The 15,463-nt window shown below is 42.1% G+C and overlaps 1 protein-coding gene across 1 annotated transcript; it reads left to right on the top strand.

The window, feature by feature from the left end:
• Nucleotides 1-1,009: 1,009 nt before the first annotated feature.
• On the top strand, nt 1,010-13,722 carry LOC308290241 (protein NLRC3-like; the record flags this gene model as incomplete). The annotated part of the gene is made up of 5 exons (XM_080732016.1): nt 1,010-1,128; nt 1,878-1,950; nt 9,550-10,185; nt 10,492-10,590; nt 13,606-13,722. The coding sequence occupies 5 exons, from the start codon at nt 1,010-1,012 to the stop codon at nt 13,720-13,722; spliced, it is 1,044 nt and encodes a 347-aa protein (XP_080588142.1).
• Between the last annotated feature and the right edge of the window lie 1,741 nt (nt 13,723-15,463).

Consider the following 15,463-nt stretch of genomic DNA (forward strand, 5'->3'; position numbering starts at 1 on the left):
TGTGTGTGTGTGTGTGTGTGTGTGTGTGTGTGTGTGTGTGCAGGCTTGTGCACACATAGACATCAAATGGGGCTTGAACCCCTGCCCTTTTATCTCTCTATAAAAAAGTGCCCTCTCCAGACCATGAATGCAGTTTTTACTATGGTGAAAGAAATGCAAATGCTCTCTTTCCATGCCATACCTGAAGGCAGCATTCAAGAGAATGCCATGTCCAAACTAGGGCATTCACCAAATATTCAAATATCAAAGTCACTATTCGAACTTTTTCACCGAAGTCGAATATTTGCTTATTTCTTTATTTATTTTTCTCTTAAAAAATATATAGTTTATAAAGCTTGGGTAGATAGGAAGTCATAAGAATGAGTTGTCAATGCCCCTGGTGGATGAATTTGTTAATGCTCTATACCAGGGGTTCTCAAACCTTTTTAGGCTGTGACCCCCAAAATAAATATATTTGAACAGGGGACCCCCGCCCTGACAAGCATTTAGAATTGTAGTTATTACATTTAATGTGACTCGGTTCCGCAGATAAATATTGTAAAAATAGCAGATCTATTGTGTTGTGAGCATGTAGATCGGCTATTTTCACAATGTTCACCTCTTGCTTACTTAATATTTGACAGTTTGGCCAGTCCTGCCGAATATTCAACTATTCAAATACTTTGAGGTTGAATAATTCGAATTCTAAAAATCACTATTCGTGAATGGCCTAGGCCTAGTCCAACTCTCTTGAACTTGAATGCAGCTTGTTATTATGTTGAAAGAACTTATATTGAAAGCATTACCCTCTCTGTGTAGAAATCCATGCCGTTACACCACATCTACAGTATTCACTTGATTGCTTAGTTCAGTGTGGTATCAAGCTCCGTAAATAACCGACCTCCAAGCTCACAACGCGGCGCGGCGCAGCGTCACGTGTGCGCGCGCGTGTGTGTGTGTGTTTTGTACATTCATTCATTAATCATTTACTATTTTCTGCTAATCTTGACAGGTTAAATAAAGACCAAAGATGAGTGAGTGTGTGGAGAGAGAGGAGGAGGAGGGAAGAGACAAACATCTCATCCACAGAGCAGAGTCTCCAACAGCCAGCTGTGGGTCTAAAGATGAACCTGGACCTCCACGCTTAAAGTAAGACAATCCTCCTGTACCATATACACACAATGGCAGTGGTGTAAAGTAACTAAGTACACTTTTGAGCTATTTATACTAGGGCTGGGACTTTAACTGATTAATTGCGATTAATTAATGACAGAACATTAACGCGATTAAAAAAATTACTTATTTTAATCGCACTTAGTTTTTGCACCACAGAACCTTCAGTTTCGGGCAAACCGATCATAGCGATGCACCAACCAAGAAGAGACAACAAACGCAAAGGGAGAAGTAGCCGATCAGAGCGCTTTGCTTTGCCCAGTGGATGCGAAATTTAGATTAAAAAAACTCACTTGTTGATTCACTCGTACAACAAAATGTGTTTTACTTGAAAAAAAAGCTTCTCAGGTCAAATATTTATATGCGATTAAACATGTGATTAATTTCGATTAATTAATTACAAAGCCTCTGATTAATTCGATTATTTGTCTAATCGAGTCCCAGCCCTAATTTATACTTTATGGGTACATCCAATTTGCACCTACTTTTACTTCTACTCCACTACAATTATATGACAACTTTAATTATGGCTTTTTAAGAAAGTCCAAAGCAAAGCCCATTGCCTCCAAAGCATGCTAACATGTCTTTTACGTTTCTTGACTCAGTCACATTGTTGGAAGTGGAGGACATAATTATGGTCAAGAGATGGGGACAGGGGAATTGGGAGGAGAGGGATCTATGTGTTCATTCACATGATCATTGTATGAATATTGTTGTGATTCCAGAAGTGTTGACCACAGAGCAGAGTCTCCAACACCCAGCTGTGTGTCTATGAAGAGTGACTGGTCTATGGGATTACCTCCTCACTTCAGTGAACCTGGACCTCCACACACACAGTATGTCAATCCTCCTATTAACACTATACAATATACACTACATCATAACACAACACAGAGTCTAATAACAGTATCCTCCCCTTTCAAGCTTTATTCATAGCAGTGGTTCTCAACCTTTATAGGCCTTGACCCCCACAATAATCATATTTCAAACAGGGACCCCCACACCCTGACTTGGAATGTAGTAGTTGAGGCATTCAATTTAGTTTCACTCCGTTCCATAGATAAATAGTGAACATAGATCAAGATCTACAAGCTCACAACGCCTTGAGATGTGAGGTGTTGTGAGCTTGTAGATCGGCTATTTTCAAATGTACTTTCTTGTTGTACAATTTACTGTGAGTGAAAGAATTGAGTGGGCCAACAAATGATCATGAACACATTGACTTCACAATGATAATTGTATGAATATTGTTGTGATTCCAGAAGTGTTGACCACAGAGCAGAGTCTCCAACACCCAGCTGTGTGTCTATGAAGAGTGACTGGTCTATGGGAAATCCTCCTCACTTCAGTGAACCTGGACCTCCACACACACAGTATGTCAATCCTCCTATTATACAATACACACTATAACACAATATACTAGGGATGACCAAATATAGAATTTTTCTTAACCGATAACCGTAAGGCCCTATCGGTTAATTAACCGTTAACCGTTAAGGACATGTGTTAAAAAATAAGCTATTTTAGAGATTTAAAAAAGAAAAATACACGATACTGTTTTTCCCCATAATAAAGTGCCATATTTACACACTAAAAACAATAAAACTAGGAGAAACAAGAATACAAATGTTTCCTAAAAGAAATGTGTTTTTGCAAAGAAACAATGGGATTGAAATAAAAAGTCTAATGTGATGTGGCAGTGCCAGGCACGTGCACACATAGACAAAAGGGGGCTTGAGCCCCTGCCCTTTTATCCAAGTGCCCTCTTCAGACCATGAATGCATTTCTTTTTTACTATGGTAAAATAAATGCAAATTTCCCCTTTCCATACGATAACTGAAGGCTGCATTCAAGAGAATTGTCCACCTTACTTTTTTATAGTTTGATTAAAGGGTTCTTCTTTTTTTCAACTTTTTCAACTTTTTTTAGAATTTTTTAGGAAAAAGGTTACTTAAATTGTCACTGTCATTTGGCGACCCCCCAAAAATCATATGGGGACCCTCCTGGGGGTCCCGACCCACAGGTTGAGAACCACTAATCTATAGAATTCAAGGTACTATGTGTGCTGTTTGTGAAATAATTCATGTTGACATTCATTCAGTAATCATTGTGTCGTGTTCCTTTGTTTACATGAAGTTCAACTATACAACAATGTACAGGAGATAAACCCTGAGATGTTGTGCTATGTTATTGTTCTGTAATGGGACAACAAATGATCATGAACACATTGACTTCACGATCATTGTATGAATATTGTTGTGATTCCAGAAGTGTTGACCACAGAGCAGAGTCTCCAACACCCAGCTGTGTGTCTATGAAGAGTGACCTCTCTAAACATCATCCTCCAGACTTCAGTGAACCTGGACCTCCACACACAAGGTAAGATCACCTACGTATATCTGTGAAGTTCAACTGGAAAGTGTTTGGTTACAGATATGGACTGTAAGAAAATACCAAATACACACATTATAGTGAAACACTGATCTTCTGTGGAACAACACAAACAATGTCTTGTATTTGCTCACAGATGTGGACAGTAGGGATGGGATGATATGCGATGTTATCGTTTATCATGATAAAAAAGATTTAAAGCTATACTGTGTAAGATGCCCAACTAGTGGTCATTAGCCCTATAGCAAACCGCGGTCGCGTCCGCGTCTTTCGGCCGTTTTTCGTACCTTCAGACCCCCGCGTCTGCCTCCACCTCGCTGAGATCTATCTTTAGAGGGGTCCCTTGTTCCTGTGCGTTCAGTAATTCCAGAGATACGGACTCCTTCACCCTGCCTGGTAGGCGAAATTACCTAGAGACGGGATGGTACAAACGGGTGACAACAAATATGGCAGCCATAGCGACCCCACTTCAAGATGCGCTGTGATTGGCCGGCAGTTGTATAACCCTCGCTGTGATTGGCCGGTAGTGTGATGACGCAATTTTGGCGCGAGATCCGGTCCCCGGCAAGGATCACAGTTTACATAATAGAGAAGGCTTTACAGGCTGAAATTCACGGCGCGGATCTTCTAAAACTTTTGTGATTTAATAGTTAGGAGAATTTTAAGATTTGTTTTATAAAAAAAGTTACATAGTACAACTTTAATTCATTGTGATATCGTCCTCCGTCATTCACTGGAATCAATTCACCTTTAATTTACTGAGCTGCATATCCGGTACCATTTAAACCCGATATAATTGGTAAAAGACTTATACTATATGTACTTGATACAGTCTTTTTTTCACTTTTTTACTTTTTTTACTAAAACGATTTGTCGACGAGTCGGAATAACCCCCGCGACTCGAGTCCACTTGATAAATCCTGAGTCGAGGACAGCTCTATTTGAAACAGGGACCCCCACACCCTGACTTGGAATGTAGTAGTTGAGGCATTCAATTTAGTTTCACTCCGTTCCATAGATAGAGTGAACATAGAAGATCTACAAGCTCATAACGCCTTGAGATGTGAGGTGCTGTGAGCTTGTAGATCGGCTATTTTCAACGTACGTTTTGTTGTACAATTTACAGTCAGTGAAAGAATTGAGATGTTGTGCTATGTTATTGTTCTGTAATGGGCCAACAAATGATCATGATCACATTGACTTCGTAAGGGATAACATCTCTCTCAGCAGTCATTATAGAGTGATAGGAGCCTGACAGGTTGATATGCCACCGACGCAAAGCGGAGGTGGCATATCAACCTGAAAGGCTCCTATCACTCTATAATGACTGCTGAGCGAGATGTTATCCCGCTTATTACCTGGCTGCTAAATAAAATGAATAATTTGACTCAAAACTAAAAACAAAACAAAGTATTTCCTTGTTTACAGACGGCTGGAAGTGTCCCCGCCCCCAGCGTAACACGGTCGCCTTGGAAAACAAAGAAGTGCTGGTCAAATGGAATCCATTTTCTGTTACTGCGTTGTCTATTTCTCGCCTAAAATGTTTTAAAGACATTCTTCAGAGCAATGTTTAGTTGTAAATGACGCTGTGTGTTTGTTTACATGGTAGACATGTTGGATACGGCACTAAATTCACACAGCGCAGCCTGAATGCAGCAGCTGCTCTGAGCCGTTGATTAGGCAGCGGTGAATTATAGAGTGGAGCGGTCATTATACGCTCATAATTCACCGCTGATTTCAGCGCTCGACCAATCAGAATCAAGCACCCAAACAAGCCGGGTAATTAACAATGATAATTGTATGAATATTGTTGTGATTCCAGAAGTGTTGACCACAGAGCAGAGTCTCCAACACCCAGCTGTGTGTCTATGAAGAGTGACTGGTCTAAAATACATCCTCCAGACTTCAGTGAACCTGGACCTCCACACACACAGTATGTCAATCCTCCTATTACACAATACACACTATAACACTATACAATATACCCAATGCTATAGATATACAAGCTCACAATGCCTTAAGATGTGAGGTGTTGTGAGCTTGTAGATTGGCTATTTTCAAAAAATGATAATTCAAAAAATTATATTATTATATTATTTGACCATTTTCTTACTTTTTTATATGATTAATTTTGATGGAGTAATAAAGGATTCTTCTTTTTTTCAACTTTTTTAACATTTTTAGTATGAAAAAGGTTACTTAAATTGTGACTGTCATTTGGCAACCCCCAAAAATCATATGGGGACCCTCCTGGGGGTCCCGACCCACAGGTTGAGAACCACTAATCTATAGAAGTCAAGCTACTATGTGTGCTGTTTGTGAAAGAATTGTACAATTCACAATGTGTTCAGTATACAGACTGACTGCGTGTTACTTTGTTTATATGATTTTATTGCATTCAGTAATCATTGTTGCGACCGTAGGTCGCATTTACTACCAAAACCTCCACAGGCTGTCCGTGAGTGAGTCAGTCCGTCAGTCACACGTCACACGTCACACTCTTGCCCTGCTCATATCTCCACAACCGTTGCCCCGATCCATGCCAAATTTTGCACACACACTCCTTACCTGCCAAACTACAACCTCCAAGGACCCCCGGAGCTCCAGGGACCCCCAGGTCCCTGGGGGACCCCCAGATGTAAAAAATGACCAAATGTGCTAAACTGACCAAATGACCACCCCAACGGGGCTGCTCACGGGGAATTCCCGGGGACCACCGACTCCTGGTGCTCCAGAACGGATGCAAAAGTGGTGGCGCCCCCAGTGGAGGACCCCCTACACTGCAGCTCACATAAAATGCCGTAACTCCGGCTAGGAGCGATCGGGACAGCCGGGGCCGGTACCTATTCGTCTGCCTTGGCGGCGCGGAGACCCCACCCCTCATTTCTCACATGGCCCTCTTCTAGCGCCACCATGAGGCCGATTCTTGCAAAACACATTTTTGGACACTGCTCCTACAATTTTTGCCCTAAAATCACGCAAATCGGTAGACAGTATGTCTACACTCATCCCATCAACATGAATCTCTCCCATATAGCGCCACCTCCAGGCATTTCTGGTCACTGCTCCTACAGATTTTGCCCTAAAATCACGAAAATCACTACACAGTATGTCTACACTCATGTCATCAACATGGGATCAGGAAGATTTTGGCAAAACAAATTTTTTGCCCTATTTGTGGAGATAAGTGACCTACGGTCGCTTATCTCCCGATTAGGGAGTCTTACTGGTGTTGTGTTCCTTTGTTTACATGAAGTTCAACTATACAACAATGTACAGGAGATAAACCCTGAGATGTTGTGTTATGTTATTGTTCTGTAATGGGACAACAAATGATCATGAACACATTGACTTCACAATGATAATTGTATGAATATTGTTGTGATTCCAGAAGTGTTGACCACAGAGCAGAGTCTCCAACACCCAGCTTGTGTGTCTATGAAGAGTGACCGCTCTAAACATCCTCCTCCAGACTTCAGTGAACCTGGACCTCCACACACAAGGTAAGATCACCTACGTATATCTGTGAAGTTCAACTGGAAAGTGTTTGGTTACAGATATGGACTAACCCTAACCCTAACCCTAACCCAAATACCAAATACACACATTATAGTGAAACACTGATCTCTGTGAACTTCAACTGGAACAACACAAACAATGTCTTGTAACTGCCAGGGCTGTAACCGAACGTTTGTAGGTTCAAACCTCCGTTCATTATGTTGGCAATCAAAGTTCTAAATTAATTGGTTCATTTTTTTTTTTTTTTTTTTATGAAAAGTACATTATCAGAACATTAGGCCTATTCAGAATATCACAGTAGTAGAGAAAGCCAAATAGGTTACCAGTAAACACTAACGGTAATTGTGACTGTTAATAAGTTGTTTTAAAATCCGCCAGAACAGCTTGGAGCGATCGAGGACCGTCCTCCGCTCCAATTCCGCTCCTGTTGGCAGGGGTGTCGCACCAAATTCTGGGCCCTGGGTACAAGGATTCACTGCGGGACCCCCATGAATGTTCTTCATAGGGGGGGTGGGGTTTAAACCCATTTAGACTGGGAACCGCATTATTACACGTTATTTTTGTGCTTTAACTATTGAAAAATAGCAGATATACTAGCTCACAGTGCGGCACAGAGTGCCTTATTGGGCCCTAGTAACTCAGTCCCAACCCCCCCCCCCCCCCCCCCCCCCCCCCACACACCATTTAATACCCAAAGGGTATTAAATGTAGAATATCAAATAATGTAATGTTAAAATATGTTTTCACATAGGATCAAAGGTTTTATGGTCATGATTCACTGCAATCCTGGATGGCTTGGTTCTAGGCTTAACATAATTGTTTTGTCATATTTTTGTAAAAGTCTATGGGGAAAATGAATGGGAGATTTTTTAGAGGGATCAGTAAACCACCTCCGCTGCGATGCTCTATAGGAGTGTATTCACTTTTTTACTAATTTACAAATGTACACATTGTATTAATTTACAGAGCAAATAAGAATCATGAATAATTCCAACCCCCAAGCAGTATAAGAAATATCCTTCTATCCACCAGGAATTATAATCATAATGAATAATATAAATAAATATCCTTCTATCCTCCATGAATATATCATAATACATAATATAAATAAATATCCTTCTATCCAGCAGGACTATAGTCATAATAAATAATATAAATAATATCCTTCTATCCAGCAGGACTATTAGTCCTAATACATCATTCTTCTCCTCCACAGGAAGAGGAAGAGGGTGTGTGTTGTGACAGAGCAGGACGTGCTCCCAGTTGTAGGTGAGGCACTGTCTGCAGATCGCTTGTCAGCAGGTGTTTTCTGCAGACAGTGCATCACCTCATACTGGGAGCAGTCTGCTCCAACAGGACACCATGACTGTCCCCAGTGTGGAAAGATCTTCAGGACCAGACGTAGACTGAAGACACCCAGTCACACCAGCAGTGGACACAGTAAGACTGGACACAATTTACACTAATTAACATTCACTGTTAATTACTTTAATATTTAGATGGTAGAAGACATTTTCAAATAGTGTAGCTAAAGACAAAAATATCACACACTATTATTTTCCTGGCATTTATTTTCTTATTGGGACCGTCAGGTAGCAGTTACTATCAAAACCTCCACCGGCTGTCAGTCAGTCAGTCAGTCTGTCTGTCTGTCCCTCCGTCACGTCACACGTCACACTTTCCCCCGCCTCATATCTCCGCCACCGTTGCCCCGATCCATGCCAAACTTTGCACACACACTCCTTAGCTGCCAAACCACAACCCCTCATTTCTCACATGGCCCTCTTCTAGCACCACCATGAGGCCGATTCTTGCAGACACATTTTTGGACACTGCTGCTACAGATTTTCCCTAAAATCACGCAAACTGGTACACATTATCTCTACAGTCATGTCATCAAAATGCATCTGTCCCATCTAGCGCCACCATCTGGCCGATCTTTGAAAAACACATTTTTAGACACAGCGCCTACAGATTTTGCCCTAAAATCACGCAAAGCGGTACACAGTATCTCTAAAGTCATGTCATCAATATGGATCTGTCCCATTTCCGATATTCTCTCCTGATTGCCTACTAACTAGTTTGTTTATGCGACCTGACGGTCGCTTATCTCCCGATTTAGGGAGTCTTACTGGTTCTATTTGTATTAAATTATTTTTCTAACAGAGGACATGTAACACTAATGCATGTACACATCTGTAAGAATGTAAAGTTATGAATGAAGCTGAATGTTTAAAATGTCTTCATTGTCTTCTCATAGCAGGTGTCAGTGTGCAGGAGGATTTAAAGGTTTATAAGATCACTTTGAACAGTCTGGATCGTGTGACAGACGTCACTGAAGTCCCTTCCCTCAGCAGCATCTTCACAGCGCTCTACATCACAGTGGGAGAGAGTGAAGGGGTTAATAACCAACATGAGGTCTACCAGCTTGAGACGCTCTCCAAGAAGAACACCCTCCATGACCAACCAATCAACTGCTGTGACATCTTTAAGCCCCTCCTCCTTGGCAGAGAGACACCAATCAGAAGAGTTCTGACCAAGGGCGTCGCTGGCATTGGAAAAACCTTCTCTGTGCGTAAGGTCGCTCTGGACTGGGCAAGGGGTTTGGAAAATCAAGATGTCATTCTCCTGGTTCCCTTCTCATTCCGGGAGCTGAACTTGGTCAGAGATGAGCAGCACAGTCTTCTCTCACTGATCCATGTTTTCCATCCAACGTTGAAGAAGGTCACAGCAGAGCAGCTCGCTGTCTGGAAGGTTGGCTTCATCTTTGATGGTTTGGATGAAAGCAGGTTGTCCTTCAACTTCAACAATGACATCATCTCTGATGTCACAGTGACATCATCAGTGGACGGGCTGTTGACAAACCTCATTGAGGGGAATCTGCTCCCATTGGCTCTCATCTGGATAACCACCAGACCTGCAGCAGCCAATCAGATCCCTCCTGCATATGTTGACCTGGTGACAGAAGTACGAGGGTTCACAGATCCCCAGAAGGAGTACTACTTCAGGAAGAGATTCAGTGATGAGGAGCTGGCCAGCAGAATCATCTCACACATGAAGACGTCAAAGAGCCTCCACATCATGTGTCACATCCCAGTCTTCTGTTGGATCAGCGCTACCGTTCTGGAGGACATGGTGAAGACAGACGAGACAGGACAGCTGCCCACGACCCTGACTGCCATGTGCTGCCACTTCCTGTTGGTCCAGACAAAGAGGAAGGAGCTGAAGTATGATGAGCCTCATCAGGGGAAAAAAAGAAACAAGAAAGGAAACAGAAAAGAGAAAGAGAATCAACAGCAGATCATAGAGAAGGACAGGGAAGTTCTTCTGAAGCTGGGCAGGCTGGCGTTTGAACATCTGGAGAAAGGCAGCATCATGTTCTACCAAGAAGACCTGGAAGAGTGTGGTCTGGATGTGAAAGACGCCTCGCTGTACTCAGGAGTGTGCACAGAGATCTTCAAAAGAGAGGGCGTGCTCTTCCAGAGAGCAGTCTACTGCTTTGTTCATCTGATCATCCAGGAGTTTCTGGCTGCAGTCTACCTGTTCCACTGTTTCACACAGAAGAACATGGAGGTACTGAAGACATTCCTGGGACGTGACAGAAGGGGACGTGTTTACCCCAGTGACTCCTTGGAGGACTTCCTGTCCGGAGCCAACCGTAAAGCCATAGAGAGTAAGAATGGTCACCTGGACCTGTTTCTCCGCTTCCTTCATGGTCTCTCACTGCCGTCCAACCAGAGTCTGTTAGGAGGTCTACTGGTTCAGACACAGAAGAGTCCAGAGAGCATCCAGAAAGCCATCAACAAGCTGAAGGAGATGAATGATCCTTTAGGCGACGTCTCTCCTGACAGATGTATCAACATCTTCCACTGTTTGATGGAGATGAACGACCACTCAGTGTATCAGGAGATCCAACAGTACCTGAAGTCAGGGGACAGATCAAAGAAAAAACTGTCTCCATCCCAGTGTTCAGTTCTGGCCGCCATGCTGCAGATGTCAGAGGATGTTCTGGAGGAGTTGGACCTGGACACATACAACACAGACAGGGAGGGCCGAGGCAGACTCATCCCAGCTGTGAGGAACAGCAGAAAGGCTCGGTTAGTAGTCATGTGAATAGAAAACTTAGAACAGAAACAATATACTGTACCTTCACACCACTACACTATAACTAAACATGATAGTTAAATCAACAGTGATACGCACGCACGCACGCACGCACGTGCACACACACACGCACGCACGCACGCACGCACGCACGCACGCACGCACGCACGCACGCACACACGCACACACACACACACACACACACACACCCTCAAAGTTACAACGGCCAATCTAAGGCAAAAGGGTGACAGAGCTTTTTCTGTGGCTGGCCCAGCTCTCTGGAACAGCCTTCCATCCGACTTAAAACACACCTCTTCACCCTAGCATTTGAGCCCTAGACCCCTCCCTTCCTGTGCCTTTTATCTGTCATTGTTTTATATCTTAAATGTTTTGTTTTTATAGCTGTTCTTACAAGGTTTTAAATGTTTACAAATGTTTCTGTTGTTTTTGCTTTGTATTGTATTTGTTTTTACAGCGTTCTCATGAAGCACTTTGGTCAACCTGGTTGTTTTAAAATCTGCGTTATAAATAAATGGACTTGACGTGTGTGTGTGTGTGGTGTGTGTGTGTGTGTGTGTGTGTGTGTGTGTGTGTGTGTGTGTGTGTGTGATCTGATTGACCACCTCTAATTACAGACTTGTTGGCTTTGGTCGTTGGTTCCAGAAGGAACACATGGAAGTTGTGTCTTCAGCTCTCAGTTCTAATCCATCCCATCTGAGACACCTGGACTTACGTTCCAACCACCTGGACCTGGATCTACTGGATCTACTCTGTGCTGCACTGAAAAGTCCTCATTGTAGACTGGAGACTCTACGGTGAGATTAATTTACAATCATTATTTCCATCAGTGATTTATCATGTGATTATAATATGAATATTGTGGCATGAATAAGGTTGATATCATAGTAACACACATTGACTGGGATAATGAGGAGGTAAGTAACTACAGTATGTACATGTTCACTAAATTCACTCAAACCACTCAAAGACTGTCTGTCTGTATCAGGTAAACAAAAAAATCCAAGTGGCAATATCACAATGCAGCTCTGTTACTAGTAAAAAGTAATAAATACACTTTATTACCAAATACTCATTATGCAGAATGCCCCCCTTTTTAATTTGTCGAAATAAAAAAAGTGTATAATAGGTGATAAAATAGGTGGTTTATGTATATTGCAATAATCTAAATCTGATCTGAAGTAAATGGTTACTAACGTTTTCAAATAATTAATGAGTAGAAAATTACAGTATTTGCCTCCATAGATATAGTGCAGTAGAAGTATAAAATATACAAAGTGACATAATCAAGTAAAGTAAATAAAGTAAACTAAACTTGTACTTAAGTACAGAAGTTGAGTAAATGTACTTAGTTCCATTCCACCACTGGTCTGTATGGTCTCTTTCTCCAGCAGATGTCCTTCCTGTGTCTGTGACATCAGCAGTTATCAGCTTCACTTGTCTTAAACTGTCCATCAATTGACCTTTGACCTGTTAGGTCTCATGTGTATAATGAAGCAATAAGCCACAAGAGGCATGTGGTTACCCAGTATTTTATAACGTCTGAAAGGCGTGGTGAGACACAAAGCGAAGCCGAGTGTCTCCAACCCTCTCAGCCGTTATAAAATACAGGTAACCACATGCCTCGCGTGGCTTCTTGCTTTTCTAAAACCGTTACAATATGTCAACATGATAAATCATAGACATGTACCAACTAAAACTGTTCTATTTCACTAATAATTCACTACAAGGTCTGCAAGAAAGTAGTTCCCAGCTACACGAAAGTAGTTCCCAGCTACAAGAAAGTAGTTCCCAGCTACAAGAAAGTAGTTCCCAGCTACAAGAAAGTAGTTCCCGGCCAGGCTGCAGAAACACCTGTTGCATTCAGAATGGGTTATAGGGGGGGCGCTTGGTGTTTTTACAAGCCCCGCCCAGAGGCACTCAGTTACAGTCCTATGTGTGTGGGTGGAGCTTATAAGCCCCGCACGGCAGGATTTGAGAGAAAATCAAGCGCTCCCTTCTCTAGTTCAGCTTCACAACACTGTGGAAAGAAATAATGCACCTGGGTTTGATATAAACTGATTCAAGGTGTGGAGTATCATGTCATTTAGACACTGGTTTAATCAGAAACCAGCCAATCAGAATTAAGTATTGGAACTAACCATTTAGAAACTCTGTTTTCAGTCTCTTTGCTGGATCATCTGTTTTCAACATGTTGCTGTTTCCTGTCTGTTGCGAGATTAAGTAAAGATTATTTTGTTCATGTTACTCTGTCTGGTTTTCTATTCTAAAACCCAGACAGTCCATCCAGACCAGGTCCTTTAATAGGTGGTTGTAAGCAGGTTCTCAGAATAATGTATTTTATAGCAGACAATCAAACATTGTGTGTTTTATTTCTCATTTAGACTGATGAACTGCTGGTTGTCAGAGAGAAGCTGTGAAGTTCTGGCCTCAGCTCTCAGATCTAATCCTTCTCATTTGAGAGAATTAGACTTGAACTTCAACGTGTTGCCGGTGTCTGGACTGAAGAACTTCTCTGGACTGGAGTCTCTGCAGTGAGTAGACTTGGACTGTGTCCATGTTGGTTAGTGCAGTGATTCCCTTGTTTCATGTTCCAATGGCATAACGTCTATTGTGCTAGTCTGCCCCAACAATCCCCTCCTCCCACCCCATTTATACAGTCATACACTTGCTGAAGATTCATGTTTATGTGTATAATCTGTTGCAGTAAAATATTCAGATAACCTACGCAAAATAAGCTGGGCTTGTATGTTTTCATTAACCTTGCATTTTTACACATAAAGTTTATAAAGTCATCACCTCACCCGTTGTTCATGTTTACACAGAAGCAAAACTGCTGTGAAAAAACAGTGTGTGTGTGTGTGTGTGTGTGTGTGTGTGTGTGTGTGTGCGTGTGTGTGTGCGTGTGTGCGTGCGTGCGTGTGTGCGTGCGTGCACGCGTGTGTGTGTGCGCGCACCGACTCTGTGCAGGCAGAAGATATAATCTCTTCCCTTGCTAAATTAAACATAATGTCTATATTATCTGCTCTGTTAAAATTCAAATAATGACAATTTAAATTAATCCTACTTGATGCAACATTCATTGCACTCCTTGTAAACTGAGCTTTGCCACGTTCATAAAGGTATACTACAGTAGCCTAGTAAGAAAAGGGTGTGTCACCTTTTTATTCACGTTAAAACAAAATCTAAACACATTTTTCTTTTGCAAGTTCCCACAATTGTCGCAAATTCCTGTAATTTCACTAGTAGCTGAAACACTGTAGTGTCAGGTAGTGGAGACGTTGTGTTAGACAGTCAGACATTGATGCATTGTTGTTCTACTTCCTACAGAGTGAAACATGGAGGAGAACTATGGACTAATCCTGAACTCCTTACAAGATGTGAGTGTCTGTCTGTCTGTCTGTCTGTCTGTCTGTCTGTCTGTATTTGTATACAGTGTCTTATCCTCTGTTGGCCCCTCCCTCCCTGGATGCTGTCCTGAAAGCTCTTCAGTAGAGCTTCCAGTGAATGCAGGAGGTTTCTCTGCTCTTGGCCTGGTCCTTCACACCAGCTGATGCTTGTTTACAAAACACTCCCTCTACCTGACACACCTTCTGTAATGTTCAACCCTCCTTCTGCCACACATTCTGCTTAATGTCCCCCAAACACACTGGCCCTCATTTATCAACGTGGTGCAGATCACAATTTTAGCGTACACCGAAATTTAGGCAAGTCTCTGCATTTATCATTTCAATGTGACTTTGACGTTGGCGTAGGGTAGGATCAAATCTCACGTCAAGTTCAGAGGTGGTGTAGGATTCATCTTACACCTCTTATTCCATTGTAGACATGCGGGGCAGCATTGTCTAACTATCTGACAGGCAATGGACACATGTATCCACTCGAAAATGTATATCTAACACACTAATAAATAATCCTGTGAAAATATAACATTTTATAAAAGCATATAGCCGGCTACGTCATGGACATGCACGCTGATTTTATTTCCAAATTACAATGACAAGCAATTTAAATCTAGTGATATGGCAGCAATCTACATTAAGTGCTTTAACACTAACAGTCTATTGCAGATCTGGCTCAGAACAAGCACAGATACGAACGCATGCGAGAGCATTTTCGGGACCAGCTCGGCGCCGCTGTAATCTTACATTTTCGTTGACTGTGAGCATCCAATTTAAACAGTGACGTGAGTCCTTTATTAAGGATAAAACCTGAAGGTCCAAACCTGGCTGTGTCCAGCCCAGCACACGCTGTGGATGATTTATTTGGGGGTCCACGG

The sequence above is a fragment of the Nannobrachium achirus genome (genome assembly GCF_963921795.1).
Source record: "Nannobrachium achirus genome assembly, chromosome: 1".
In the NCBI taxonomy this organism is placed as follows: domain Eukaryota; kingdom Metazoa; phylum Chordata; class Actinopteri; order Myctophiformes; family Myctophidae; genus Nannobrachium; species Nannobrachium achirus.